This window comes from Zonotrichia albicollis, chromosome 2 (genome assembly GCF_047830755.1).
Source record: "Zonotrichia albicollis isolate bZonAlb1 chromosome 2, bZonAlb1.hap1, whole genome shotgun sequence".
Classification (NCBI taxonomy): Eukaryota; Metazoa; Chordata; class Aves; order Passeriformes; family Passerellidae; genus Zonotrichia; species Zonotrichia albicollis.
This window is the reverse complement of record NC_133820.1, coordinates 47,810,439-47,838,377: the sequence shown is the minus strand read 5'-3', so window position 1 is coordinate 47,838,377 and position 27,939 is coordinate 47,810,439. Positions and strand designations below refer to the sequence as shown.

General features: G+C 41.1%; 1 protein-coding gene across 1 annotated transcript in view; it reads right to left on the bottom strand.

The window, feature by feature from the left end:
* The window catches only part of TMEM135 (transmembrane protein 135), a 154,017-nt gene extending 133,908 nt beyond the window's left edge, over nucleotides 1–20,109 (bottom strand). The window contains exons 1-3 of the mRNA XM_005485784.4: nucleotides 19,811–20,109; nucleotides 9,631–9,758; nucleotides 4,115–4,207 (exon numbers count right to left, since the gene is read on the bottom strand). Of these exons, the coding sequence (XP_005485841.1) occupies nucleotides 4,115–4,207; nucleotides 9,631–9,758; nucleotides 19,811–19,951 (362 nt within the window). The 5' untranslated portion in view covers nucleotides 19,952–20,109. The remainder of the gene's footprint in view (nucleotides 1–4,114; nucleotides 4,208–9,630; nucleotides 9,759–19,810) is intronic.
* Nucleotides 20,110–27,939: the final 7,830 nt, after the last annotated feature.

Genomic DNA, 27,939 nt, shown 5'->3' with positions numbered 1-27,939 from the left:
AATTGTGTCCCCTCTTAAAGCTTTATAGTTCTTGAAATTCATTAATACATGACTTCTTGAGCAAGGGTCCAATAAAATGAAGTTTGCCATTTAGTTACTAGCAAAACACAACTTAAAATGGTTTTGAAATGTCAGCACATTTACAAAACACTTAGAGAACACCATTTTTTCCTAGAAAGTAGTCACAGAGGACTTAAGCACAGGCTCTCCACCAAGCTCTGGTACTTCTTTAGAAGTCAGCAAGGTACAACTGATCTAATCAGATTTCCAGTAACAGGCTGGCTTCAGCCAAGTCTCAAATCATATTTCAACAGCTTGATTCACAACAATTTTAACAAGTATATTCAGTTACTTCCTTGCTTTCTAACAGTTTCAGTACTTCTAGAACGAGGCAGTGCCATGTCTTCCACTCCAAGCCACGCATCTCCTCCTTCCTGTACGTTCAATTCCTAGCGATATCATTTAATAGATGTTGAAAGAAATGACAGGAGACTGTAACTTGGAGTTACAAACAGAAGCCAAAAGACATCAGCAAAATATTCTTTTTTAAAAATCATAAATAAAATTGCTTCAGATCACCAGTTCAAAACACCTCCTGTAGGAGCCAACAAGGATTGTATGGTTAAACAACTCCATACAAAAGTTAATAAAATGAATGCAATAATTTCCTAAGGAAACTCAATGAAATTAAAGGAACTGAATCATCTCTATTTTTGAGGAGACATTAACACAGCCTTAATGTCTAATACTACAGAACTGAATTCTATGATGAAACAATTGCAGACTTTTCTTTAATAGAAGATGTAAAACAGGTGAATCTGCAAAGAACATTATATTCTTTTAAGTATAATCATGCAACTGCACCTATCAGAAGCTTGCTTGCTTATTATTATATATCCATAGCTATTATGACAATATAAACATAAAGAATGACTAAAATATTGACAATTAAAACAAATTAGAGCCAGTAAAAATGCTTCCTCCTAACCCTAGAAGGCAATACACAAAGCTTGAGAGCACTAGAAAAAGTGGAAAATTCTGAGTTCCTCCTAGTGGAGTAAGGGACAAAAGGCATAGAATATGTGCTTGCAATGTGCAGATTCATAATCTCCATGTTTATGTATCCAAATCCAACTCTTATCTAAGAAATAATTTTTATCACAACATTACTTAATCATAATAATGTGACCAGTTCTCTTTCAATAATCTCACAGAACATTTATGGATACATATACAAAAAAAAGTTAAGAAGTGTTTTTATTCCTTGGCCCTTTCCACAGATCCTGATAAACTAGTTTTCATAGACAGGACAACTATATTTTATGGTCATCACATAGAACACACATGGACATATTAATGTGCCATTTATATCTTTATAGACCTGCAGGAGCAGAATATAGTGCAGAGCATTTCCTGGGTCTGTTTGAAGCTTCTATTGCAATGTCACCTCCCCTCCTCATTGCCAGTGTCCTGAAAATCTGTAATTAGATATAACATAGATAAAATCTACAATCAAACTAATTCTGTCACACATTAGAAACCATGTTCCTCCTCAGGATTATAATGTGCCTAGCCAAGCTATCAATCTCTTTTTCCCATTCTCCCATATGAATTACATGCTACAAGGCTGGCACACATGAACAGCAACACTTGGAAGAAAATCTGATTTATAAACCTGCTGTTCCCAAGTTCAGGACTGACAAGGACACTGCACAAGCAAATGCCAGTGAGGTACTTAAAATAGGGTATCCACTTGGGAAGAGATTAAGTGATTAAGTTCAATGTTGCTGCCAGCTGCTAGTAGCGATTTGAAGGGCTAGAGATAGGTTTATAAACTCAAATCAGGACTTTTTCCCACTTCCCTGATTTTTCACTACAATTTGTTCGAAGCTGCTCAGCAGATAACTGAAAATGCCCCTGAGTCTCCATGGGAAACGTCAGTTTCCTAAGGGACTGTGAGACTATTAAAATTTGATTTTGCCTGTAACAGAAGCTAACAGGCAAACAGATGTGAAATCAGAAAGTCATATTTCACTGTCAGCAGCAGCATTTTGCACATTATACATAGTTGCCATCTGAGAACATACCAAACAACTTTGTATTTTAAAAAAACCCTAACTTTCAAATACCTCTTGGCATCCTTTAACAATTCCTTTCGTTACGAACAATGACTCCACATTTTCATATATGTGTTATACTGCAATACCAAGATTTCCTTCTTTCCTTTATCTGATCCAACATAATGTGAATTTTTAGACAAAATATCTTAGGTCACACATCATGGATTCTGACAGAAAGGGGAATAACCCTACAGAAATTAAATATTCTAGCATCATTCATTGCACACATGTTGTACCAATACACTTTTGTCATTTCCACATACATCTATTTCAACTTCTATTTCTTTCAAATTTCAGATACTAAATAGAATCCTGTTCACATGTCACAGCTTCCATACATTGCCACAAACAAGTCTAGAAAAACCCATTTAATATAAAATTTGCTTGCCTACTCTTTCTGTTACTCTTAAAGAGCATAGCTTTGCAACTTTCTCATAGTTGTTCTGCTGTTATTCGAAAACCTTGTACAGGTTTGGCTTCATAAGCAGATTCAACTCTCCACTCACAAATATTTTGAAAGGTACAAGGTCACAGACTGACAACCAGACTGATTTCTTCCTCTTTAATGTTACCTAGAAATATTACAAGTCAGGCACAGAAAAGCCTCACATTGTAACAAGTCTGTAAGAAAAGTTAAGCCCGTGTAACCTCTGATAAAAGGGAGAAAATACATTTGCTCTCACCCCAAAATGATACTCTGATGCCAACAGCAGTGCTGGAGTCTAAGTAACTAGATAAAGTTCTACTAAAATGTATCCAATCTCTTAACAGTAATTACTGCAAGATGAAAATCAGTCAGAGAGGACATGAAAAAGATAATTAACTTATTTGGTAACTTGATTATGATTATTTGGTAACTTAATTACGATTATTTTCTCTATAATTACATTAAACAAAGTGATTTAGAAGTGCTCCCAGACTTCCAGAAACTCTTACATGTCCTAAATCTTCAAAAACAATGGCTCTAATGCATTTTTTTAAAAGGATAGAACTTTGACATACAGAAAACTTGGCATAGGCTTTGCTTACTCCACAGCTGAAGTTCAGGAACGAGGCCTGACAGTGAGTCAACAACATAATGATACATATTTGCCATTATTTTTAAATGAGAGCTTAAGGAAGTTTCAGACATCCACAGCAATCTAAAATGCATTCACACCACGTGTACTACCTCCTTCACTATCTTTTTTTAAAGAGTAATCCTTTACCCTTCTTTTACCTTTTCTTCCTTAAATTAAACTTACTAACCAGATGCCTAAAGCATCTCACTCCACAGTAAATTAAGAAAGTATTGTAACTGACACTATTTATACAAGCTACTGACATAAATTGAATTTCCAACAATAAAACCTTACAAGACAAGATTTCATCTGCCACCTTCCTGGGCACATCACAAATGGCAGCTTTGGGCTATCCTTGGATTACTTAGAGTTTTCTTCCCCCTCTTAATGTTTTCATCATGAACTTACCTCTGACAGATGAACTTCAGCACCTTGCCTTAAGCGAAAGGCTTTGCTTTCTGTACCACTACATTTCATCCAATCTGAATTATTACAATTCACCCACAATTTTCTCCACAACGTCCTGTAATTCCTCCATCTTAACCAATGTCAAGTTGTTAACTCGAGTCATCAGCATTTTCCTTCTTTGTGACTAATTACAAGCATTGCTCAATTATATTTTAAAAAACAAACAAGAACAAAAGTTTCATTAGGGAGCCCTAAGTAACTAAGCTTTAATCAGGCAATTCTGAGCAACGCAATTGCACATTAAACAAAACAAACCACAAACAGGAAACTGAATGTTCATAAAGTGTTTTTTCACTGTAGCTTTCTAGATTTAAATTTTAGGTTGAAAAAAAGACACTATTTCAGATGAACTGTATTTCCAGCACTCTGAAATAAGCCCACTGAACTGTCAAATGTAAATCATCAAACGACCAAAACAAGAAGTATTATTATATTAAGCTGAAAATCCATAAACGCAAATCCTACCTGCTTTTCCTTTCAATGAGAATAGCCATGTAAGAAGCAGGTAAAGCTGCACCAAAGCCAGGAGACCAAAAGTAGAATTTTCCAAGTATCTTCCTGAAAAAGCAATTTAGACACATATTACATGCAAATGGAATATTCATGCACCACACTGTATTTTATCTGTATTACAAAATTATGAATGATTTATTAACTTTGTCCTCTTACATTAATCTGTACTTAATAATAAACACTAATCATTAAATTTTTACAATTTGAGAATTCTCAGAGGATTTGCCAAAGTGTTTCATAAATACCTGAAACACTTCATTAATGTATTCATTTCATTTAAGTGGCTACTTTTCTTCCAGGAAATCAGTGTCTTCCAACACATATTTTTGAAAAGTTGCAGATACTAATTACAAAAAAATCTTCTAAAAGACCTTATAGCCATTCATCTCTTTGCTACTTGTCCAAATACAAGTAGGATGTTCAGGAAGATCTGCCTTGTGGAACAAGTGATGTAGACAGGTGAGACAGAAATCAAATCAAATAATTATAATACATGCCACACTCCAAACAGACAATCCACTGATGCTAAAAAGAGGAAAGTACACATTTACAGTAAGCCAAGGAATCAGTCTCTACATTACAAGTGGAAGCAACAGTGAATTCCCAGTCCTATTAAGCTGGCTAAGCTCTCATTTTTGGCAGATAGATCTGGATTTCTTTTGGAGTTCACACAATTTGAACTACCAAAATTCCTTCAACAATAAGAATTTAAAAAAAAAATTCATTACACAAATGGCAATATCTAAGAAAATCTTTCTATAAATTGGTCATTATAAAGGAAAAAAGCCAAACTGCAGGCCAGACACAATGTCACCCACCATGCTTGTTCTGCTGAGGAGACCTGCAACTTCAAACTTATTCAGGCCAATCATAGGCAAACGAGTCAGAGTTGTGACATTTGGTACCATGATAATAAATATACTTCCATTATACCAATGCTGCTCAGCTGACAAGTACTACCAGTGAGAAAACAAAGCATTACAATGGAGCCTACCCTTCTAAAAACACAGCAAACAAAATAAACAAAATGGCAAACACACAGTAGAAGAGGACACCTTCTTAAGCAAAATTTCACGTTGACAAGACAGAAGAGAGAACCAAGATAATTAATCAACACCATCTGATTAGCTCACTTTCAGTCTTGCCGTCAAAGGCATGAGCAGCCTCATCTCATACTTCTGCAAAAATAACATTACCAGCGAGCAATGCCAGCTTACGTTCCTAAGTGAAAAGAGAGCCAGTGTATCAGCAGCAAGTGATGTAATGGCAATTACACACACTGCTCATTCCCACGGCTGCAAAAGGATAATTTCTCAGGATGACAATGCCAAATGCTGCAGGAGCTAAAGTTCATTATTAGGACTCTCTCAGAAAGTAATTACTGTATGAAGTTTCAGGGAAGTCATTTTAAGCATCTTAATAAGTATGAACACATCTTACCAGACACACCTGTTAAATAACAGAACAAATGCCTTTTCTGTGGGAAAGAAACCGTAATTTGTTCCTTTGGCATGGTTTAGAATCCTTTTACAAATGCTTGCATGTTTGGTTTGACAAGATTTCGGAAACAACAGTAACACATTTTACATAATAAAAGTCCAGGGGAAATAAAAATGTACAGTCACTAACTGAAACATTTAAACTTCTCCCGAAGTAAATGAAATTAGGTTTTGTTATTACTTGCATGGTTATTTTCACATGTTCTGTGGATAGAAATTGGAGTAAGAATGAGGAGTTCTTTCAGGTCATGCACTAATTCCTCAATCTACAAGTTGTATATGGACAAAGTTAATTACTGTAGTTGATAGACTAACAGAACCATGTCTTTGTGAGGTTTTACATGTAATTGAACCATAAACCTAAAAATCACACCTTTCATTTAACAGATGCAATGCCTGTCAACACAGGAACCCAGCACTTCCATCTGAAGCTCAGACAGATGTAGTCTGCTGGATCTCACCAGTGGAAGAGATTACAACCCCCAGCTGGACTGTCACACATCCTTCGCAGAGATCATCACCCTCACTGCTCTGCCAACAGAGCAGCCTGTACACAGACCCTAATTCATCACACAAAAAAAAATAGGAGCTAAAAGAAATTCAGTCAAGTTAGCTTGGCAATCTCTTCCTAAAACAAGAACATCTACCCACTGCCCAAGTTATTGCTGACATTGGATTTAGATATTTTTGACATTCACCCACCTGTGAAATTCTAAGAGTATTAAACAATGCCTGGAATAATTTTAATTCCGCATTCTTGACTAAAGTTTACATCCTTGGGAATTTTCATCCATTTCAATTTTGGTAGTTTTTCCTAGTAGAAAGGAAGAAACTACATGAGTTAACATGAGTTTAAATGTCCAGCTATAAACCCTTACTCCATTGCTTTGGTCTAGAACTCCAGGAGGGCAAGAGTCATCCACTGCATGGGGTTTGCTGGACAATGCTGCTTCTGAGTTACTGCTGCTGCTAGAATATACCTTTCAAGCAAAAACAGATAGAAAAACTGCAGCATATATCCTATAGTACAAATCTATCACATCCAATCTCTCATCACTATCTAGAAGCAGATGGAGAGCACCTAGATCTTCACAGCCTCAAACAATCTCTTTTCATGGTTGCATATCAATTCCAGAAATACTCAGGCCAGTTAGCAGAAATAGAGGTGCTGGTACTTCTTTGATGGTTTCAAATGTTTCTGGCCTAGATAAGCACACACCATGACTCTTGCTCTCAGGGGCTACTGAAGGAAGTACAGCAATAAGTTCAAAGAATAATACAACCTCAATCAAAACATTAAGAAAACATAAACATTAAAAAAGACCAAATTGGTTAAAAATAAAGGACTGAAGTCTCACATTTCCATCCTCCATCAACCACCCAAGAGAGCAGGCGAGAGAAGCAAGCTTATATGACTCAAGCTGCAAGACAAGTATATTAAACACAAGATATTAAGTACATTTCAAGTGAATGACTTTTCAACATTATGATCTTAGAAGAAACTCTTAAAAAGGTATGCAGAGCTCAGTTTGTAAAGGTGTCATGTAGTCATTCAGCTTCCCGGTGCAGTCTCATTTTTTCTCCAAACACCACTCACACAGCTCCTTGACCATATTCAAGTGCTGAAGTGACTTGTTCAAAGAACCAACCCATAATGATCTTCAAACACCTTCCTGATAAATAGCAGCTGGTTTAAAGCCTGTTCCTGAGTAAGGACAGAGCTGCTTTTTTACTTTGCACTTTTCTCTATCAAATTTTATAAGTGATTTTAATCAAGATTTTTCTGAAATGGATGAGACTCAGTTTTAGATTTCTGTACCCTAAATAATCTCATGCAATCTCTCATACTAGTATTCGGCCCCTCTTCCAGATTCCTTAGGTATTCCAAAACAAAGGACATAACAGGAACTTCATTGGCAACTGATTCTACAATGGAAACCAATAATTTATGCCTTATTTTGTTTCACATATATTAACTACTTGCTAATCATTTACTAATTCTTGGAAGACAGACAACCTTTCTTCTTGAAGAGTCCTAGCAAGCATTCTTGTCACAGGCACCTGGGAATACATGGAAAATGCACCACATAGATCATCACCAGGTATGCACTCATTCTTGAAAGGATACAAGTTTGGAAAGTATTTCTTCTCTGATACATAACAAGGATAACAATCATGTTATCCATTGTTTTCTGAAATGCCATTTAATAGCTCTTACATATCCTAATCACTTAATTGCTGAGGCTCTGAATTTCACTTTGGACAGAAAAGCTGCGAAATTCTCATTATATCTGGACATTCATGTACTTCAACAGGCACCATTACCATGGCTGCCTTAAATACTTGTTTGCCTCTACTAGTGATTTCAGTGCACCAGTTTCAATCAGCACACTAGCCAACAACTTTTTAGTTGCAAGTCCTGCAATTGCAGGTGGTGGGCAGTGTGCAGAGACTGCCAGCAAGGATTCTGCTGCAGCTGTTTGTTCCTCAGGGCCCCCCCTTTGCAAGAGAAAAAGCATGTACACCTCCCAAGATGCTGGTTGGTTACTGTGCAGCACAGCTGTATAAATGGCAGGGTAAGCACTTACATGTGCTTCTTGTCCCATTTTTGGAATGTGACAATCATTGGAATTGTCCTTTACATGGTTCTGACCTAGGACAACCCAAACAATGCTTCAAGGAGACTTGGAGGGCAGGTGGGCTAGGCAGCACTTCCACTACCCAGTCTGCATCTGGCCATGCTGTTCTGGAGGTCAGAACAGCTTGAACTGCTATGCCCACATAGGTGAAGGTGATGCCATGCCAGAGCAAGACACTGATCTCTTACCTACTTCACTGACCGGCACAGGCACGGTCATGGATCTGTTAGATGGCTAACACCCTCTGTAAGAGGAACTGCTGAAAACCATACAACTTAAAACCATCGCAGCAGAGTAACATTTTACTACAGCATTGAAATGAAGCACTGCAGATTGACAGGCAAATACATGGCAGAATAAGGAACAGCACTCTGTAGTTTAGAGGAATAAAGATGAATGGATATTAATACAACCTAGACTGCTAGAAAACATCATATTCTTTAGAGCTCATTAATTATAGATTCACTTTGACCTTTGAGAATTATTTACTAGAAAAGCATTCCATGGCTCCTCAGCCAGCTCCTCTTCTTCTCTGCCTTCTCCTCCACCTTTGAAGGAAAGGTGAGAGGCCTCTAAACAGACTTAGAAGTATGGCATAAGGGGTTTATCTTTTCGAGGGGCTGGTGAGTATGCTGTGAGTTAACTTTCAAACATTCATAGCTCCTGTAGGCTTTACATGTCTGTGTGTAACATCTCTTACAATAAATGCAAAATCATATTAATAAAAAGCAACTTTTAATTATTAACTATCCTGATAGTTACTTGAAATATATGCAGGAAACAGAATACAGAGATGCCTTTTATGCTCATTTTTCAGAGCAAGTCTGTATCTTACAGAATCCCAGAGGCTGTGCTGGGATTTCCTTCACTTACGATCATAAGGAAAAGTACAAACTTGGATAACTGGATAAAGTTCAGTATAATTAAAAGTTACTACAGCCTCTGCATGAGGAAAATAGAAACCAATATCAAATTACATCAATTATTTCTACAAAAGACAGATTAGGCCTTTTTAACTCCCCTCTAAAAATTATCTGAATTTCCTGCAACAATGTATTTTGAATCTGTAAAACAGAGAAAAAGAAGCAAAGTGGATACCTTTACTTGTTTACTCATTTAGAAGATTATAAAAATGAGAAGAAAGTAATTTTTAAAAAGCAAAGTTTCATATTCAAATGGTAAAATCAGAAATCAAGGTGATTGTTGTAGCTTTTCTTATTTCAAAGCACTACAAACAAGTCAATTAGAAAAAGACAAAAACTATTATACAAATTGAAAAGTTGCACAAAAATAGCTTTATTACATTTCATTTTTAGGATAGTATACCAACCTTAGAATGCAAAAGCAAGCAATATACAAGGTCCCATTTGCTGTCAGAAAGGAAGTTGACTGCAAGATCTCAGGCAGCAGTTTGTATAAATAATAGTCAAGCTTTCGTTTCCTGAGAATAGCTGCAACCTGAGAGAGAAGGGAAGAAAAAAAATGGAGGACAGACTTTAATTCAGTTAGGCACTTTTTGCACATGGTAAAGAAATAGAAAAACAGAAAATGAGGCATACCCTCTTCAGTAGTAAAACAAAGCCTATTAAACTTTATGGACAATACCACAAAGATTTGCTTTGAACTTGTTCCAGCCGTTACAATATTTATACCAGGAAATACATCAAGCAATATGAAATGGGAAGTATGGGAGGAATTTTATTACCTTGTTAACATTGGCTATAATTGTCAGAAACACTGTCTGCCAGGTATCAAAACTTTTAAGATGTTGATATATCTACAGAGTTCTATCTTTGAGACAATTGGACAATCACATAATTACGGTCAGAATATCACTAAAGTAATCCAAATACATGTCTTACACAGCGCCTGTGAAGTGGTGATGTATTTTTAAAGGTTTTCTACTTCAATTAAATAACTGCAAGTCTTCAAGAAATGTTCATGATCTGCTGGGAGAACAACACATTCCTGACATATTTCACAGAATTGGTATATTACCTAAAAAACCACCTATAGCAGAAAACAGGCTCAATCTAAAGAATAAACATTCTTTTTGCTCAGTTTAATCTATGTCCCAGGTATTATAAAGAATAACTTATTTAGTGACTCAAACACTAAAGGCCTTCATACTTTTTTTGTCTACAGAAATTCTGCAATTAGCTAACAGGAAGATGTAGCAAACCAGGCTTGTCTCAGAGGCGCCCAGGGCTAGACAAGAGGCACCAGACAAGCTCAAGTATGGGAAACTCTGGTTAGACCTAAAGAAAAAAAGTTTTCATTTGAGGGTGGCTGAATTTTGGAGGAGATTGCTGAAAATTACTGTCGACTCTCCACCCCTGGAGACCTTGAAACTTAACTAGAAAAGTCCTCAAGCAACCTCAGGGCCCTCCAAGGTCCCTTCAGCTACAGGCTCTTATGACTCCATGAAAGTATACTTTGTGTGCACCATGACACAATTTTTCATTCTACTACGGTTATTATCTGCAAGATTGATCTCTAATGCAATACAACAATTATCTTTAGCTACACTGATCTCCCCAGGAGTCTCAAAACTGGATGGAGTTTTTGGTCAATGCTGCTAGTGCTGATGAGAAGAAAGAAAGACATCCTGTCAAATCCATACTGCCAGCACATCTCAAAGGCTTGGTGGTGAGAGGGAGATATTCTTCCCAAACACTGTCCACTGAATAGCAAGTAGATCTTTTAGAATTAGAGATGGGCTGAAGATTCCACTAAAACTAACCATGGGAAAGTTCTGCCGAAATCTTATTTCCAAAATGAAGCTTGAACTAAGGATTAAGAAGAAATCCATGCATGAACAGACCTCTGAAAACAGATTTACACATTACTTAATCAAGTATCAAGACTGCTTTGAGCATAATGGATTAGGCAATGATGCAATCCAGATAATTTTCCTGCTGAAGCAAAGTCTTAACATAGCCTAAATGCCAGATAACTAGTTGCTACCCACTCAGCTATTTCTAGCATACTGTAGGAAGGACATGAACATTGGAACAAAATAACAATTTTTTTGTTTTAAGAACACAGCCTTTACACCAAAGCATGAAGTCTTGCTCCCTCAGACCAAAGTGTAAGAAGTGCAACACAGAAAGATTGGTATCTTACAAATTAATGTCAAATCAAATTAAAAAATTTATTTCTGTAATGTCTCCAGGAAGTTTTAGATATTAATATAAGTTTCTGGTTTCCTTCCCTTCACTGTGCTACTCCCAAATGAAAAACAGAAAAGAATCAGAAACAATAACACACAAACCATTCCAAAGAAAATTGCTCACACTAATTGAAAGAGAAATATGTGTGAGAGCAATAGAGCTTCATGCACACACACAAAAAAAAAAAAAAAGTTTATAAAGGCTTAAATTTTTTAATTGCTTTATAGACACCAATGAAGCTAAATATTGTGTAGGGCTGAAAGCAGGCAGGAGCAGTCTATAGAGTTTTTCTACTCTTCTACTGCCAGTGATGGGATTATGTGGAAAAATACCAGATATTTCAGGATACCATTTTGCTGCCCCTATCAGTGCCACATATTTCAGAAAAGTATTATTAAAGTGCAGAAAGGTTATGAAATCTGATGTCAGAATGCAGCAGTTCATGGCTCCCACTGGGATACACTTCACCCAAGTCAGGTGGTGATGAAAACCAAATTCTTACAATAAATGCACTGGTCAAGGCTTAGCAGTGGATGCCAATAGCAGAAAGAACAGAAGGAGAGGGCATCAGGATGTCCAGTGGGTACTTCCTTGGCAAAATAATAATCTCCACAAAGATGCATTGAAAAAAAAATGGTCAGTATTAATAAAGAAACAGATAGGAAAAATATTTTCTAGCATTAACTGTAGAATTCACACAAATGCATTTTGACTCTCCAACATAAAAAATGTAATTATAAGAATTCAGTCCACCAGTTTCATGATACCTCAGTTTGTGGAATATCATTACTCAAGTCCTTTTTCTTAATTTAGTCTTTATATGCACATGGTAAGCCCCATAGATCTAAAAACAAATTAGAATTTATTTACTGTGTCCCAACCATGGAAAAGTATATACACAATTGCAACACCATCCCTAAACCACAGCTGCACAGTCTACTGCAAGATTAGAGCTAGGCTATTGGTGTTCCAGCAGAAAAGGAACATGAGACAAACCCAAGCATGATTTGAGGCACAAGCCAAGCCTGATTATTTTCACAATGTGTCATGTAACGCCTACAAGCATTCATCATCCAACCACAATAACCTCAGCTTCACCTCCAGCATCCTTAATCCTCACCTGTGTCCCTGAACTATGCATTCCACAAGAGGCACTGCACACAGACGATAGTTTGACTTAATTAATGCGATTAATTGGCTGACCAATGTACAGCTGGACAGGTTACACAGCAGGCTAAAACCACCACAGGCTTTCTGCCAATTCTGTGTACAACATTTCTGTCTCTCCCTCCTCCACCTCCCTCCCTAACCATGTCCTAAGTTTGTACAGAGTGCATGACTTCAAGGACTACACCTCCATCAAAGCTTGGTGGAATCAGACAACACATACTACACTGACTGATGGAAAATGGAAACAAGCACTACCATCTCTCATTCCTTCACTACATCCAGCTGAAATCAACTGCACCATAGCAAACTTTTATTAAAGAAAAAAAGAAAGAATTTTAAAAACCCTATAGAAATATGCAGATAGCCAAATCCTTAGGAAAGCAGAGGTCAATAGCATTTATAAGTACAACTATCTTACATGTTGAGGCACCTTTAAAATGCAAATTTGAAGATTACCAATACAACCATGCACATGGTTTATATAATCCATATGCTGCAAGTCATTAAAAACCCAAGGAAAAATTTATTAAGTAAGTCACATGATAAAAGCAATCTCCAGTATTTAAAACAGTTAAGAAAATACTTCAGATTACTCAAATGGTGGGCAGAGCTACAAGTGCATGTCAGATTTCCTTCAAAATCATATTCAATTATTTATATGTTCTTTTAGAACCATTTGCAACTTTTTACAAATTTTACAACAACATTACTCCTTTGTTTTATAAAAATTATTATTAAGTGCTTTGGAGTAACTGAATCTCAAAATGCCCTCAGGTAACACCTGGGTTTTGAAAGACACTTGTTCAAATAAGCAACTTCTTTCTCATGTGTCCTCTGAAACACTCAGATTTGTTTTTCCTTAGTTAGCTCATCCCTTCCTGATTTCACAGATTACAAAACCTGGCTCCCACATTGTTTAATTTCATAACTCAGTTCCTGCAATACTCTGAGGAAGAACAATGTGCCTCCTGCTCTCTGAGTTGCCCTGTTTCATGTGAGATGCTATATGAGGATCACCATCAGTGGTTTGAGTTGTTTTGATTTGGATTTTTTTAAATTTTCCATATCACCCAACCAACTAAAAACAGTACTCACATACTCTTTAATGACATCTAAATTACCTTCAAGCCTGAAATCACTCTCACTCCATGACAACTTATCTTTACTATTTGTTTTCCTTCTACTGAAATGAGTTGGAGACTGTATTTCATTCCCTTTAAAATGTCTAAGTCAGCATAATTTTCAAGGATTGTCCCCCTACCCTGAAATTCTTGCACTCTACTGTAAAGCTGTACCAACTTAAGAGAACAGATTTATTCCTTGATACACAGTCCCTGCTAGTTCTGAGTATTTGTAGTGTCTCTACCAAGATCTTTGCTCAGTCAGTCAAGGCTGAGGCTTTCCCTGATTTCCAACATTACCGTGATGCAGGTCCCTGGTTACCCCTTCCATCTTTGAGCATAAGTGTTTCAGTTCACCTGAATTCATTGTATGATTTTTTAAAATTCTCAGGATATCTGAGCAAAAGATTCCTTTTGTTTATTTTCAATTTATGAAAGAATTTTATAGTGTGGCCTGAAAGCCACCTGAATAGAGTGGAACAATCACAGCCTGGAATGAAAAAGTCACAGATTCTTACTTTAGTAACATCTAGGCTAATTTTAGTCATATTTAACCCAGCTTCCAGAAGAATCCAAAGGCAAGAAGACAGTGACCTACACGTCATTCATAACATAGCAGAGACACAGGGCACTGCACAGTACTAAGATGAACAGATATCCAAAAGAAGGCAATCACAAATCACCATCACAGCATCTCTAGGTACTGGGTTGGACAGAAGAAAGATTACTGAGAGCCTAACCCAGAGATGCAAGCTGGCATCCAGAAGCACGTTCCACAGTAACACCATCATCCTCCCTAGTCTCCCCATCCTACTTCTGAACACACAATGGTTTGCAGCACAAACAAGGAGAAATCACATTTTAATATATCCAGCAATTCCTGAGTATTTTAGAATACAGTCTGGCAGTGCAGCCTTCCTGCACCCCTCACAAAGATGATAAATGACAACTCTATCTATGCTGGCAGATAAGAGAGGATCCCCTTTAGTGTTAGCTGGCTCCCCACCTTTGCTCAGGACCAGTTCAAACAGCTCTCCCAAGGGAAGCTGTGTGAAAAGCAAACGTGAAGCAGCAGCAGCACAGCCAATGTGCACCATCCATCCTTGGGAACAACCTCTGGCCCAATCCCACAGCAATGTGCACACAGCCAGGAAAGTGATGTGAGACTCACACTGCAGCTTGATCTGCGCCTGGTGATTCTGTCCCAGCTATAACTGTTTTCAGAATAATTGATTAGCACAGTAAGAGTTGTTTTTGCAGTTGTTGTCTCCAGCCAAACAGGGATTTACCTGTGAAGTGACCTGCCAGCTGTCACAAGCTGCCTGCACTGCAGCTCCCTGGCCCATGCTGTACTCCTACCAATGTCCCTCCTAGTGACATTGCAGAGGAAGGAAAAGCACTTTATACAATTGCTGATAGCATTTGTGTCTCTGACAGTATGATATCCAATGCTATCCTATTCCTAGAGAGGTTCCAGAATAAAGAATGGAGATGAAGACACAGAATACAGTTATTGATGGGTCAAACAGGGCTCAGGAAGACAACAGCACTGGAATCCTAAGTAGAAAAAAAATCCCTTCTGATACAGAAAGAGAAAGAAGCAATTGGCATCTAAACACCTGAAGATTATTCTAGGCACAGGAAGAAGCAGATATGGCACAAGTATTAAGAAGTATTAGAAGTGAAACCAAAATGAGAATCAAAAGTAAGAAAATGAGCATGAGAAGAAATTAAGAAAAAAATATCAATAAAATAGGTCAAGTGCTGAGGATCATTAAAATCTGTACTGGGGCAGCAGACTGGTTACATCTGTTGTGAAGGGCTGGCTGAAGCAGCCCTTGGTGCAGAGGACATGTGAGACAGCCCCGCTGGCAGCCACAGTGCCCCAGGCCTGCTGCTCCTCTGCTCCATGCCAGCAGATCTGTGTGGGAGAGGCGTCTGCAGTCAGAGCCAGGGTAAGCCAAGAGTCAGCTCGGGCCAGGGCTCAGGCTGTGCCCTTTAGCAGCAGCAAGGAAGGGCAGCAGATGCAGGGGAGCAAGGGGGCGGTGCTGGGAAGGAAGGGCAGGAGAAGTAGCTGGGGAGGGAAGGGTTAGGGTTAGGGTTACCTGCGTTTGAAAGGGAAAAGGGCAGGACAGAAGTCAGTTTGGAAAGTGAGGGAGGGAGCCTGTCTGAAATTAGGTGGAGAACACACAATCAGACTAAGAGAAAGACTAAGAGAAAGGAAAGGTAAATGGCATGACTGACTCTTGCCACCCCATAGGCAAAAGGTTAGAAGAATGAGTTCTACAATTGCTACTGCAAAGTAGCAAACCAACAATTTTTACCTTATTCAGATTAGGTGAAAATAATGTTACCTGATGAGCTTATCTCTGATGCACTACAAAGACTTCATACAAATAACTGAGCACATTTATCTACTGTGCACTATCAGCAAACAAATGCCTAAAACGTACAGGAACAGAGGACTTTGTTCTAATGCATGTGATGAACAGCACTTTACCCTTGTGAAATCAACAGAATCTTGGGAAATGGAAGCTGAGACAACTCAAAGTCAGTATTCCAGCCTTTCCCCAGCTTCATGCAATTTCCCTGTTAAATCATTTTTTTGTCCTCACTGCTGTGAATTTCTAGAAATCTGACTTCTCCAGCTTTGAAAATACAAGATGACACTTTCCCATTTCGCTTAGCTTTCATTAATGTAAAAACAAAGTACAGATGAAAGAAAATACAGCAAATTCAGAGGAAGGACTTTTTCATTGACGCCTCAAGATATCAAGGCAAATAGTTCTCAAAAGGTGTAATTACAAGGTTTATGAAAGACTGTTTAGGGATTCTTCTGCAGGTACAGATGCTAAGCAACTTATTTTTTTTTTAGTTAGCCTCATAAGACTTGCATATGGAGACACTCAGTTTGTGCAAACACAGGCAGCTTTAATTACAAAACAGGCATTCCTGCCAGCCACTTCATATGGGGAGAGACAATTCAATTTAGATGTGAAGCCCATTTTCACTAAAGCAATCCATTTGTACTGGAGCAAAAATAAAGACAGTGCAAGTATGGTGTCTCAAGGCTATATTTTTTCCTAACTAAAAAAATACTCGGGCACAATTACTAAAAAGAGTAGGAAAAAAAAACAAACAACAACTAAACAAAGAGAACAGCACTACTTAAAAGCAAAGACTCTATACAGTCACTTACTGACAGCCAATATTTCACTTACTAACAGCACTTAATTCAGCTCCATCAGTCTCCCACAGACCAAAGAGAAACAAAGCCTTTGAGAGATGCGGGGTGAAGCTGTTATGAGCTTGGACTCTGGATTGTAACTGTCCCTAACCATGTTCTCTCAGGGAACAATCTCTGGTTATTTATTCTCATCTATTCATTCTCATTCATTTCTACACAAGCTTTTGGGAAAGGAAACTCTTTCATCTCCTTTCCTTAGTTATGAGCTTGTAGCAACAGGAGTAACAATCAGAAGCCATTTTACAGGCTTGACATAGAAAAATGAAGTGCATTTTTTGTTGCTGAGCTCTACAAGGGACCAGGACTAAGTACTACCAGAAACATTATGAACATACACTGACAGAACTATGAATACAAAATAACTTAAGTCCATCCTCTTATGTGAACCTGAACATTTCTGCTGTACATCTGTGGTATTTCATTTACAATTTAAAGGTTTTCAAGCACAGCTGTAACTCCAGCAAAGAATTACTTCTGTGATGACTGTTTTAATTCAAGACTGTTCTTTCCCTGCCAGGCTACTTAGCTTGCAAAGCTTCTGCTTCCTCCTCTGCAGCCCACATTGCACCCTTTTCCTCTTTACCTTACACTGGTTCTGGTGCTCATCAAATCCTGCTCAATAATCCTATTCAATTCATTACTGCATCTGAAAATGACCCCAGCTAAAAGCAGGGTAAGTAAGTAACCTCTTGTGGGTTAGCTCATGGAGAGATGAGGTCCAGAACCACACAACGAAAAAGTACAGTGATGTGTCTGGGAGCAGAGACTGGCAAGTGCCAGTATCTGAGAGCAATTCAGCTTTAGATTACTCTGGCATCTCAAATTAAACAGTATCAACAAAAACCTAAGAGAAACTAAACTGAACTGCAAAGAAGACAGTGCAAAAAGTGAGGCAGAGGTATTACAATATAGCAGGAGACTGGTTGAGAAGGTTCTCACTTCACTTTGGGTTTGTGACAAAATGTAATTGTTTATGGGGTCACAATGCAAAACAGGTCAGGAAAACATTTTGCATTTTTAGGTTTGTTTTTCTTTTCAAAGACATAAAAAGTGGGAGCTTTCCCCCTAACCCGTGACTGCACAACTGAGTGACCCATAACAGAGCTATGAGCAGGAAATCTCTTGACCAGGTTTGGTTGTTGGGGATTTTCAATTTAATTACAGAACTGTTTAAGCTGCTTTATGCTCAGCCAGACCTGACAGATCACCACTACACCTCTCATGGCTCACTTCAGAACCATGCTCTGCTGGTACAAGTATTTATGCTCCTACAGAGCAAACTAGATAGGAAACAGATCCAAAGAAAAGAGCACTGGTTAAAGGAAGAGGAGAAGAGAGAATGTTCTCTGTATTAGTTTAATGATACAACTCACTATATGCTCCCACCAACAGCTGCCACTCCTGTCTGTGGCAGTTCAAAGTGAAAATGTTCACTGTCAGAAACGACAACTCCTTAGGGTCACGCTGCTACCAGTTTTAGCAGTTACTGTTTTATCATATAAACGGATGTCATCACAATTTTCACTCATAAACCCTTCAATGGGAGCTTAACCAAAGTATGTCAGGATGCTGCAGTCCCACCCCTTTCCTTCTCTGTATTACATAGCTCAATAATTTTGTTGCACCAGCACTGGTGCAGACTCAGTGACTTGTGCTTCTTTCTGTCCATCCAGCCTGGGGGCAGCTCGGTGGGCAGCTCACTGCTCATTGCCCGGTACCAGTACGGGAGAAGCAGAGAGGTGGGGACAGACACACTCACCTGCAGCAACTCCAGCTTACACTGGCTTCCAGGGTATGTTTACACAGGTGATGCAAACACATCCCAGCTCTTCTATCTACACCCTAATTTGCTGGAAATGTGCCAGCTGAGGTGATATAACCAAGCCTAATTGCACACTCTCACTAAGATACCTCACCTGTAGGATACTCTCTGAATACTCAGACTCCTTTAGCCCTCATAAATTTTTTTAGTCTTGCCTCATTATGCAATGGAATCTCCTTGATCTTAAAGCACTGATTAGGAAGGTGTCACCAAGACACGTGCATTACACTTGCTGCTGCCAGAGACACAATGCTAGCCTCCCAGGCAAACACTAAGGCTTTTCATTCAGGTATCACAGGTATTGGAAGATGACAAGAATACAACGTTCAGGCATGTGCCATGCCCCTCTACCCACCAGCAGCAATCTCACATTATGTTATGCCTCCAGATGCCACCACCCCTCTGTTTTGTCTCTGCCCTACTTGGCCAGGATTCAACATATTCTCCCTGCCATGCCTTTCCCCCCTCAAACACCAGGTTCTCCCCACCACACAACCCTCCTCCTCCTTACACCAGACGGCCCCACCACCATCCCTCTCCTCCCCAGCACCAGACTCCACACCAAACCATACTATTTGCCATTCTTTCCCTTCACTCCAGGGTCAGGCTGCCCCTTGACGTGTCTCCTACCCTTTGCCTCCGACCATAACCCTCTCCCCTCACCCCAGACGAGCTTCCCTTCCTCACTAGGCCTTATGTCCTTCCCCCCCCCACCCCAAGCCACACTCCCCTCGCCATGGCACCGCTTGTGCCCTCCCCAAAAACACCCCTATACCCTTCCCCCTCCGCTCAGGCCAGGCTCCCACCACGTCCTTTATAGCCCACTTCCACTCCAGGCCAGGCTCCCCGCTGCGCCCTGGTATCCACCCAAAACCAAGGCCAGGCTCCTCAGTCTCTGATACCCCTCCTGCCCTTGTCGTCCGAGGCCAGGCCCCCCCTTAGGCCGGGCTGCCGCACACACACACGCACACACCCACCAGGTAGAGGGTGCCGTAGATGCGGAGGGACTCTGCCAGGGCGCTCTGGGTGACGTGCAGCACGGCCCAGGAGCACTTGGGGTGCCAGGTGTGCCCGATCTCGTAGCAGCTGTGGGGGATGGACTTGCTCAGCGCCGCCATCTTTGCAGCGCGCGCGCGGAGGGGAGGGGACGGGAGGGGGGCGCGGGGCGCGCGCGGCCGCCGCGTCACCGCCGGTGCAGGGGGAAGAGGTCGCGCGGGGCGCTGCGCGCGCCGGGGTTACTCGCGGGCACAGCCGCTCTTCCCACGCCCCCCGCCCCGCGCGCGCGCCGCTCGCGTGAGGCCCGCAGCCAATCCGGGCAGCGGCCGGGGCCGGGGGTGGCGCGAGCCGCGGGGCGGGGGACGGGGGGGGCCGGCGGCGCGAGGAGACGCTGAGGGCGTCTGTGTGTCCCGAGTGTGTGTGTGTCACCGTGTGTCACCGTGTGTGTTTGTGTGTGTGTGTGTCACCGTGTGTGTCGTGTGTGTCTCTGTGTGTGCGTGTCACCGTGTGTGTCCCGTGTGAGTGTGTGTTTGTGTGTATCTGTCACCGTGTGTGTGTGTATCTGTGTGTCACCGTGTGTGTGTGTGTCTGTGTGTGTGTCAGTCACCGTGTGTGTCTGTGTGTCACCGTGTGTGTGTCACCGTGTGTGTGTGTCTGTGTGTGTGTCAGTCACCGTGTGTGTGTGTCTGTGTGTGTCACCGTGTGTGTATGTCACCATGTGTGTGCGCGCGCGTGTCTGTGTGTGTGTGTTTGTGTCACCGTGTGTGTCCTGTGTGTGTGTCACCCGTGTGTGTCCCTCTTGTGTGTCCCATGTGTCTCTGTCCCTCTGTGTGTGTGTTTGTGTCCTCCGTGTGTGTCCTTCGTGTGTGTCCCCCTTGCCCTTTGGGCGTCCCGCCTGTGTGTCCCGCGCCCGTCCCGAATGTGTCCCCTTCGTGTGTCCTGTGTGCGTGCCGTGTCCTGTCACACCCCCGTGGCAGTACGGGCACTTGTGTGCCTGCACGAAGCTGTGGTTCTGTACTCGGTGGGGTCAGAATCGCAGCCGTGCGGATTTTGGGATGTCTGCGGCGAGAGCCGCTCGCACGGCTGGGCTGGTTCTCGTCGTGGTGCTCAGAGGAGGTTCCGGTGCAGGGCGAGGAGTCTGAGCGCTCAGAATTAAAGGTCATGTCGCATTTGCTCGCCGCCTGTGACGGCAGCGACATCTCCTTCAGCCCGCTCCACCCATGCAGCCCTGCTCCCTCTGGTTTTCGTGTCATCCCGCTCCTCCTGAGCCCTGGATAATGTCAAACGCTGTTTCCTGTCCCGATTGGTGTGGCCTCCTCACACGCTTAGGAGTCTGTCTGCTGTGGTTAGAGTGTTTGCAGGCTGCCTGGAGAGTTTTGTAAACTTGCTGGGAAGTAGATTGGCCTGTGCGTGAGTCCATGTGCAGAACTGTGTATTAAGTGCAAAGTCTTCTAAATAAACTGCTTTAATTTTGAGCACAGTGATACCAGAAAAGTAAAAATATGCACACATTCTCACACACACACAGCGTCCCGCATGTCCCCTGTGTCCTGTCACTCCCGCAGTGGACAAGCATAGGGAGTGGCTCCCAGTGCCACAGCAGTGAGCAGGATGACCAGCCAGGGAGATGATTAACTGAGGTTTAAAGGGACACTGGAGATCATCTCGTCCAAGCTCCCTCCTTAAGCAGCATCCCCTGAAGCACATCACTCAGGATTGTTTACAGGCAGCTTTATAAAAAGTGAAGGAGACTCCACAACCTCTCTGGGCAGCCTTTTCCATTGCTTGGTCACCTACACAGTAAAGAAGTTCTTCTTCATGTTGAGGTGGAACTTCCTATGAATCAGTTTCTGTCCATTGCCTCATGTCCTCTTGCTTGGCATCACCAAGAAGAGCCTGGCTCCATCCTCTTGACACCCTTCCTTCAGAGACTGACGGACACTGGTGAGATCCCCTCTCAGTTTTCTCAGGTGAAAGAGCCCCAGGTCCCTCAGCCTTTCCTCACAGAAATGATGTCTCAATCCCCTAATCACCTTTGGACATGGTGGAGTTTTTACAAAACCATGGTGGCAATGACTGATGACACAGTTACAGCTCAATTGCAAAACTAGCATCTGGATCCAGCTTGAAATTTTGCTAATTTAGGGACTAAAGGGGCAGTGTGTATCAGGACCTGAGGATTTTATTTGTGTCTCTGTTAACTGACAGTTCACAAACACTCTGTCCTGCTGAAGCAAGTACACTCTGTATGTCCTGTGCTGAGGTTGAATAAGAAGAGATTGTTTCTCTAGGTGGAACATACATCCTGAAGTCCATAGGAAGAACAGCAAAGTAATCTGCAGTGAAATGCAGACTTAGAACAGATCCACAGCAGGAAAATTCCGTCCTCTTACAGCCTGGCTCCAAACAGAACTGTTGAAGAGTTCACCTCGCTGACCAGACTTGAGACCATCCTGTACCACTCACAAACCAATTTATCACTGATTTTGCAAACTCTTTTACTGCTCTTCCAAAGGAGCTTGCTGTGGGTGCAAGAACATACTTGCATTTAAATTTTAGCAGCCCAGAGATGGGTAGGTTGGATGGTTCACAGAACTTGGGGGCACTGAGAGACTGTTTGCAGACTCACAAAAAATCTGCAGTAGGAGATCTTTGGCCTAAATAGTTCAACTATGTTATTTCAGTCAGCATATCTGACCAACCAACCCTCTTCAGGTAGAACTCTGTCTATGACAGTTTGTATTTAAAATCTAGTAGAAGGCCCTAGAGATGACTTTTTTGAAAATTCAGCTTCAGTGCTGGGGTACAGCTCCCCTGCAGCTGTGGCTGTGTGGCAGCCTCAGGGATTGAACATTGCTGTGTGCTGAGCCTCACAGGGAAGCAGCCTTGGCAGTATAACCTGCTGCAGTGCTGCCTGGACTTTGGCTTGGACCTAGAGCCTGCTTGCAGTTTTTGTAGTACTCTGTAAAACACTGCTTGTGGCCAGAAAAGGCAATTATTGCCTAACTATGGATTCTGGCTCTCTTTGCTTGCATGTTTTGGCTTTCATAGTATTCTGGGCTTAAGTTTTGCTTGCTGCCTTGTGTTTGTAGGCAGAGAACTATGGCACATACAATAGTAATTGCACAAGCTGATTATTTCACCTCTGACACACATTTGTGCAGACAGTCCTAATTTTGGGACCACTTGCCCAGCTCAAGTTAAGCAAAACTGGCAGAGAAAGATCCGGCAAGATACTTTGTTTATTTGTGCAGCGCCCCTGATTAGGCTGAAGAGCTGCCTGCTCAGAACGGCAGGGTTTTGCACGTCTCCTGTTGGGTCAGCTGAGGAAGACTCTGATGATGCACTGACAGAGAAAGCAGCACAGTCCTAACCTTGCTCTGGGCTCTTTTCCATGGGGTTGCAATACTCTGAGAAGAAGCCCTGGGGGTGAAGCTACATGGGAATACTGCTGATGGCCCAATTGGCACTGGATGCCACCCCAGGCTACTCTGTCCTGGGAAACCTACCCTTGATTGGAATAGGGACAAAAGAGTCTCAGAAAAGGATGGAATCTCATGAATTAAAATAAAACATTGAAGACCTTTACTTTTGCCCCATAAGTACCTAGGGTTTTCAGGAATGCTCATTTTTGCTATACTGGGAATAGCAGGGTGTGTCCATAATGTTGCTTAAACAAACCCTGGTGGTGAATCCTGTGGCATAAAGCCAAGTGAAGTGGCACGCACGGTTCAGAGCTTGCCTTGTAATATCCAGGTGCCTTGGAGAGACCTACTCAGAGTAGTACCAAAACCAAAGCCAGGGAGAGAGCTAAATGCTGAGCAACCTGAATGGTGGGGGATTTGAGATTGCTCAGCTTGGCCCCTGGTCCTTGTTGGTGTAGCAGAGTCAAATACACCAATGTGTGTAGGCTGACAAAAATCTGAGCTTCATTAGACTAGGACAGCAATGATGTCCCGGGCTCCACGCCTTGTGTCACAGAAGGGAGATGTGGCAGCATCTCACTGCACTGAGACTCTGCTCCTGCTGCCCTTGTTAACAAGTGCAGCTTTCAGCACAAGTCCCTGGCCTGACTCACCCTTTAGGAAGGTACCTTAACTGATGGACAGCGCTGCAATCCTTTAGTTTACCCATGCAGATGATAACTGATTATATTAGGGAGGCAGATGGCTTGGGTAGCAATTGCTGAATGAAGGAAAGTAACCCCTTCCTTTCCAGGTTTTAGTGGGGCTCACAGTTTGGAACATTCTCTGCTGCTATCGTCAGCATCTGCTAGGTCTGGTATCTACAAATATATTACATATCTCATCCCATGAGAGTAACTGGAGGTGTGAAAGAGTAACTGGAGGTGTGAAGATTTTTCTCTAACCTTCACACTGAGCAGCTATCAGTGTTAGAAAGTGGCCTAGCCAGGAATCCAAGGCAGAGCATTTAACTAATTAGAACAAAATCAGGCAGAAAAAAAATAAAATTATGGAGAAAGCCAACCAGGGGACATGACATTTCAGAAGGCTCTGCCTTCCAAATGCATTGGGATCTGGTAAATCTTCTTTCTAAATATTTTTAAATATCAGAACAATCTGGAAACATTTTAACTTGGAAGAAATGTTATGCTTTGCCCTCTCCATTCCCTCTTGTTGCTTACCAGCATGTGTGCTTTGGGATTTTTTTGCTGTTTGTTTTCTCTCTTGGGACAAGGGATCCAACTTTTCCCTGCTACTCTTGCTGTTCTCAGTGCTTGCATTTCAGTTCTGGAAGAAATTTCTCTCGTCTGATAAGAACTGCTCTTTCTACCAGTAGGGGTTTTTTTCACTCGCTTATTTTCCTGCTTTTCCCATTCTTTCACTCTCATTGTTATTATCCTTCAGCTTGTTCTCCTGCCATCTGTGCAATTGTCTCATGCCCTCATCATAAAGTTTATGAAATCCAGACTGAAAAGTATTCTGCTGCTAAAAAAGCTAGGGATAAAATTCATTCTTCTCCTCAGGTCGATGGTGACAATATGTACATGCAGATATCTACTTCCCTCAGTAAACTGCATGGAAACATGGAGATATTGCTCCAATCTCCATTTCTTCTCAAAATCCAGGAGAAATCGTGGGTACAATATATTATATTATTATATTTCTTTAGAAACAAGCCACAAGCTTGTAACGTACATCACTAATACATGAAATGGCTGTATTGAATGGGAGTGAATGGCCATTAACTGAATGCATTTACCTTCTTCCAAGAAAAAAAGGGCCCTTTAAGAACTACTTTTCACCCTTGTGTCTGAAACTATTTATGCTTTTAACTTGACCCATTTTGCATTATTTGAAGAGAGATTCTCTTCTGGCTTGCAACGATGAATGCTACTTGTTCATTTTTTAGCAGGGGATAAGCTCAAAATACCCTTATGTTTGCTGATATTTCAAGGTAAAGGAATTATCTGGAAGTTTTCCCATTTTCCAAGATGTAGTAATGTCCAAGCTAAATATGGGATGGACTGTGGGATAATACCCTGTGAACACTTTAATATACACAATAATATCCCCATGTTTATACAAATACAGATTTTTTTTCCCCAGATCTAAATGTTGCAGTCTTTCTTACAGAGGTACTGAGGATTAAACTAAGAAAACAAAATCATAACATTCACCACACTGACTCTGTGGGCCAAACCAAGAGATGACACACTGAGCCATATTCATGCTACTGGCATCAGTTGAATTGTACTTCCACTGTATTTAGCCTATGGTGTTGCTGTTCCTGGAGACAGTGATTTCTCCTTTCTAAATCAGGTGACAGAATTGGTCATTAAAGGCTAAATTAAGCCACTGCTTTCACTACAGAAGGAATGAGAGGCAGTGCACATGGACACATCATCCCAAGAGCAGCCCAAAACAGAAACTGTGACCCTGCTGCTGCTTCTCTGCTCTACTGCTCTCCAGGAGAGTGCTTTCTATAGCTCTGGAAAAAATGCAAAAATCAGTCCTGCATCATCCTGGTACCTCAGCATGCTCCTGTGCTTGAAACTCCCTTGTCTAGTCCCCTACCTTTGTTTGACTGAAAGCACTACAACACAGCTTTACACCACCCAAACAGACCTAAATCTTTTCTGGTGCTATCAAAAGGTATGGCTGCCTGTGCTCCACAGTCAGAGTGCTGTGTCTGGAGTTCATGCCCTTCCTCTCCCATCCTCTTACCTTGTTCTTCACCAAATTGAGCAGTCAGGAAAGACCTGTCCCACATAGCTTCGACGTCCTTCATTTCTGCCTGCCAGGTGGGGGCAGCAGCCTTCAAACATGCAGGTGATAATCACCTTTCCAAGAGCATGAGTGGGAAGGGTGGGAGGAGCTGGGATTCCGGGCTGCTGCACACCACCGGGAGCTTAGGGGCAACATCAGATGGGTCTCCACTCCTAAAGAGCTCCAAGAACTGAAGTAGAGCTCTGCACCTCTATTCTCTGTGATGCCCGATAGCTGATTCCAGTCTCTGGCACATTTTTGGGGGCCTTTTGAATGATATCTGAGATCAATATGTTACAGAGAGGTCTGGCCCTAAGTAGGACACATACCAGCCGGTCATTGTCATTTGCCTCCAGGAGCAGCAGTGAGTGGTGGGCTGTTCTTCAGCAGTGTCAATGCCAAGGATCTTTCAGAAAATAGGAGAGAAAAAGGAGACAGGAGTAAATGATGACATCCTCAAACAAAACCTTTTGTTTGCCATTCCCAACTTTTTTGAGGTCATTATTAAGATTTTATTTATTCTTCCAACACAAGCATTTTTCAGTCATGACCGTAAAAAAATACTCAGAAGGTGTCTTTTTTTTTTTCTTTTGGAGTTTCTAGTGTGGTTAAAGCTTCTGTAATAAAACTCTCTGTCCATCAAGTTGGGCTGCTGAGGCCACAAGACAGAAATGTAATTATTCTAAAGCAATTGAGCACGCAACAGCTCCTTCGAAAATTAATGATAGCTTCTAAGAACTCAGCACTTTTGAAAAGACTTTCCATTTAAGCCTGATTTTTTTTTCCAGAAGAATAATGAACAGTAAATTTCAGCTATGTAGTTGTCAAATGCTCATGCTGAAATAGCCTCAGGACTCCGATCACTCGTGCTGCCAGCACTTGGATGTCACAGCAGTAGAATTCAACAGCCTAAGCAGCAGCTGCTGAACTACTTCATTTTTCAGGTTTATATTTTTAAATAGGCAGTGATTTTATGTTATCCTGGGTTAATGAACTGCATTGTCCTTCAGCAGGACTGTGGATATCCAAAGCTGTGAGCAGAGTGAGTGGCTCAGAGGAGGCTCTTTGAGGCAAGCTGCTCCCTTTGTCTTTATTTTCCAACTTTGCTGCCAGTTGTCTTGAAAGTGCTTTAAATTGCAAATCAAAGAAACAGCACACCCATGATGTTACTGTTAGAGTACTATTGATTAGTACTATGAGATTTTGAAGTATTGTGTTTAGGTGGGCAGATGTAGCTTTAGACATCCACATTTGGACCTCCTGTCAAAAATCAAAGCAGTGTAAAAAACAATTGCAGATTTGATGGGACTGCAACATCAGACTCTTGGTTGGTTGGTTTCTCTCTGCTAGACCAAGGTTTGTCAGTGCATATGAACAAGAATCGAGGGAATAAGTTGAAGCAAACTAGTTAAAACTCTCAACATTTTTTAAACATAGAAGCATTCAAAGGACAAAACCTTCTTTTCAGCACCTCTGGCTCGTTCCTAGAAGCCATTTCTAACTTTTCTGCTCAAATAGTTGAGAAAGTCACTAAAGCGTAGCAACATCACAGGAAAAAAAAACACCAAAGAGCCTTGGGAAAACTCTGAATAATGCAGAAAGCAAGAACAAATGTTTTATATATGTGGTATTGTTAAAATTCTCAAGTGGCATAAATACAACAAACAATAGCAAAGAATAGGATATTTCTGTTTGTTTCCCCACACTTGAGATGACCTAACCTACCTCAAGCATGGTTCCACTTTGGGACTTATGAGTTATTTGATCAGTCCAAACTTGTGAAAATAAACACTATTATTCTACTGTTTTACATTCTTTTGTTCTCTGTAAATAGACTGAGAACTAGCAAAGTAAATTATAATAAAATACAAATCAAAATA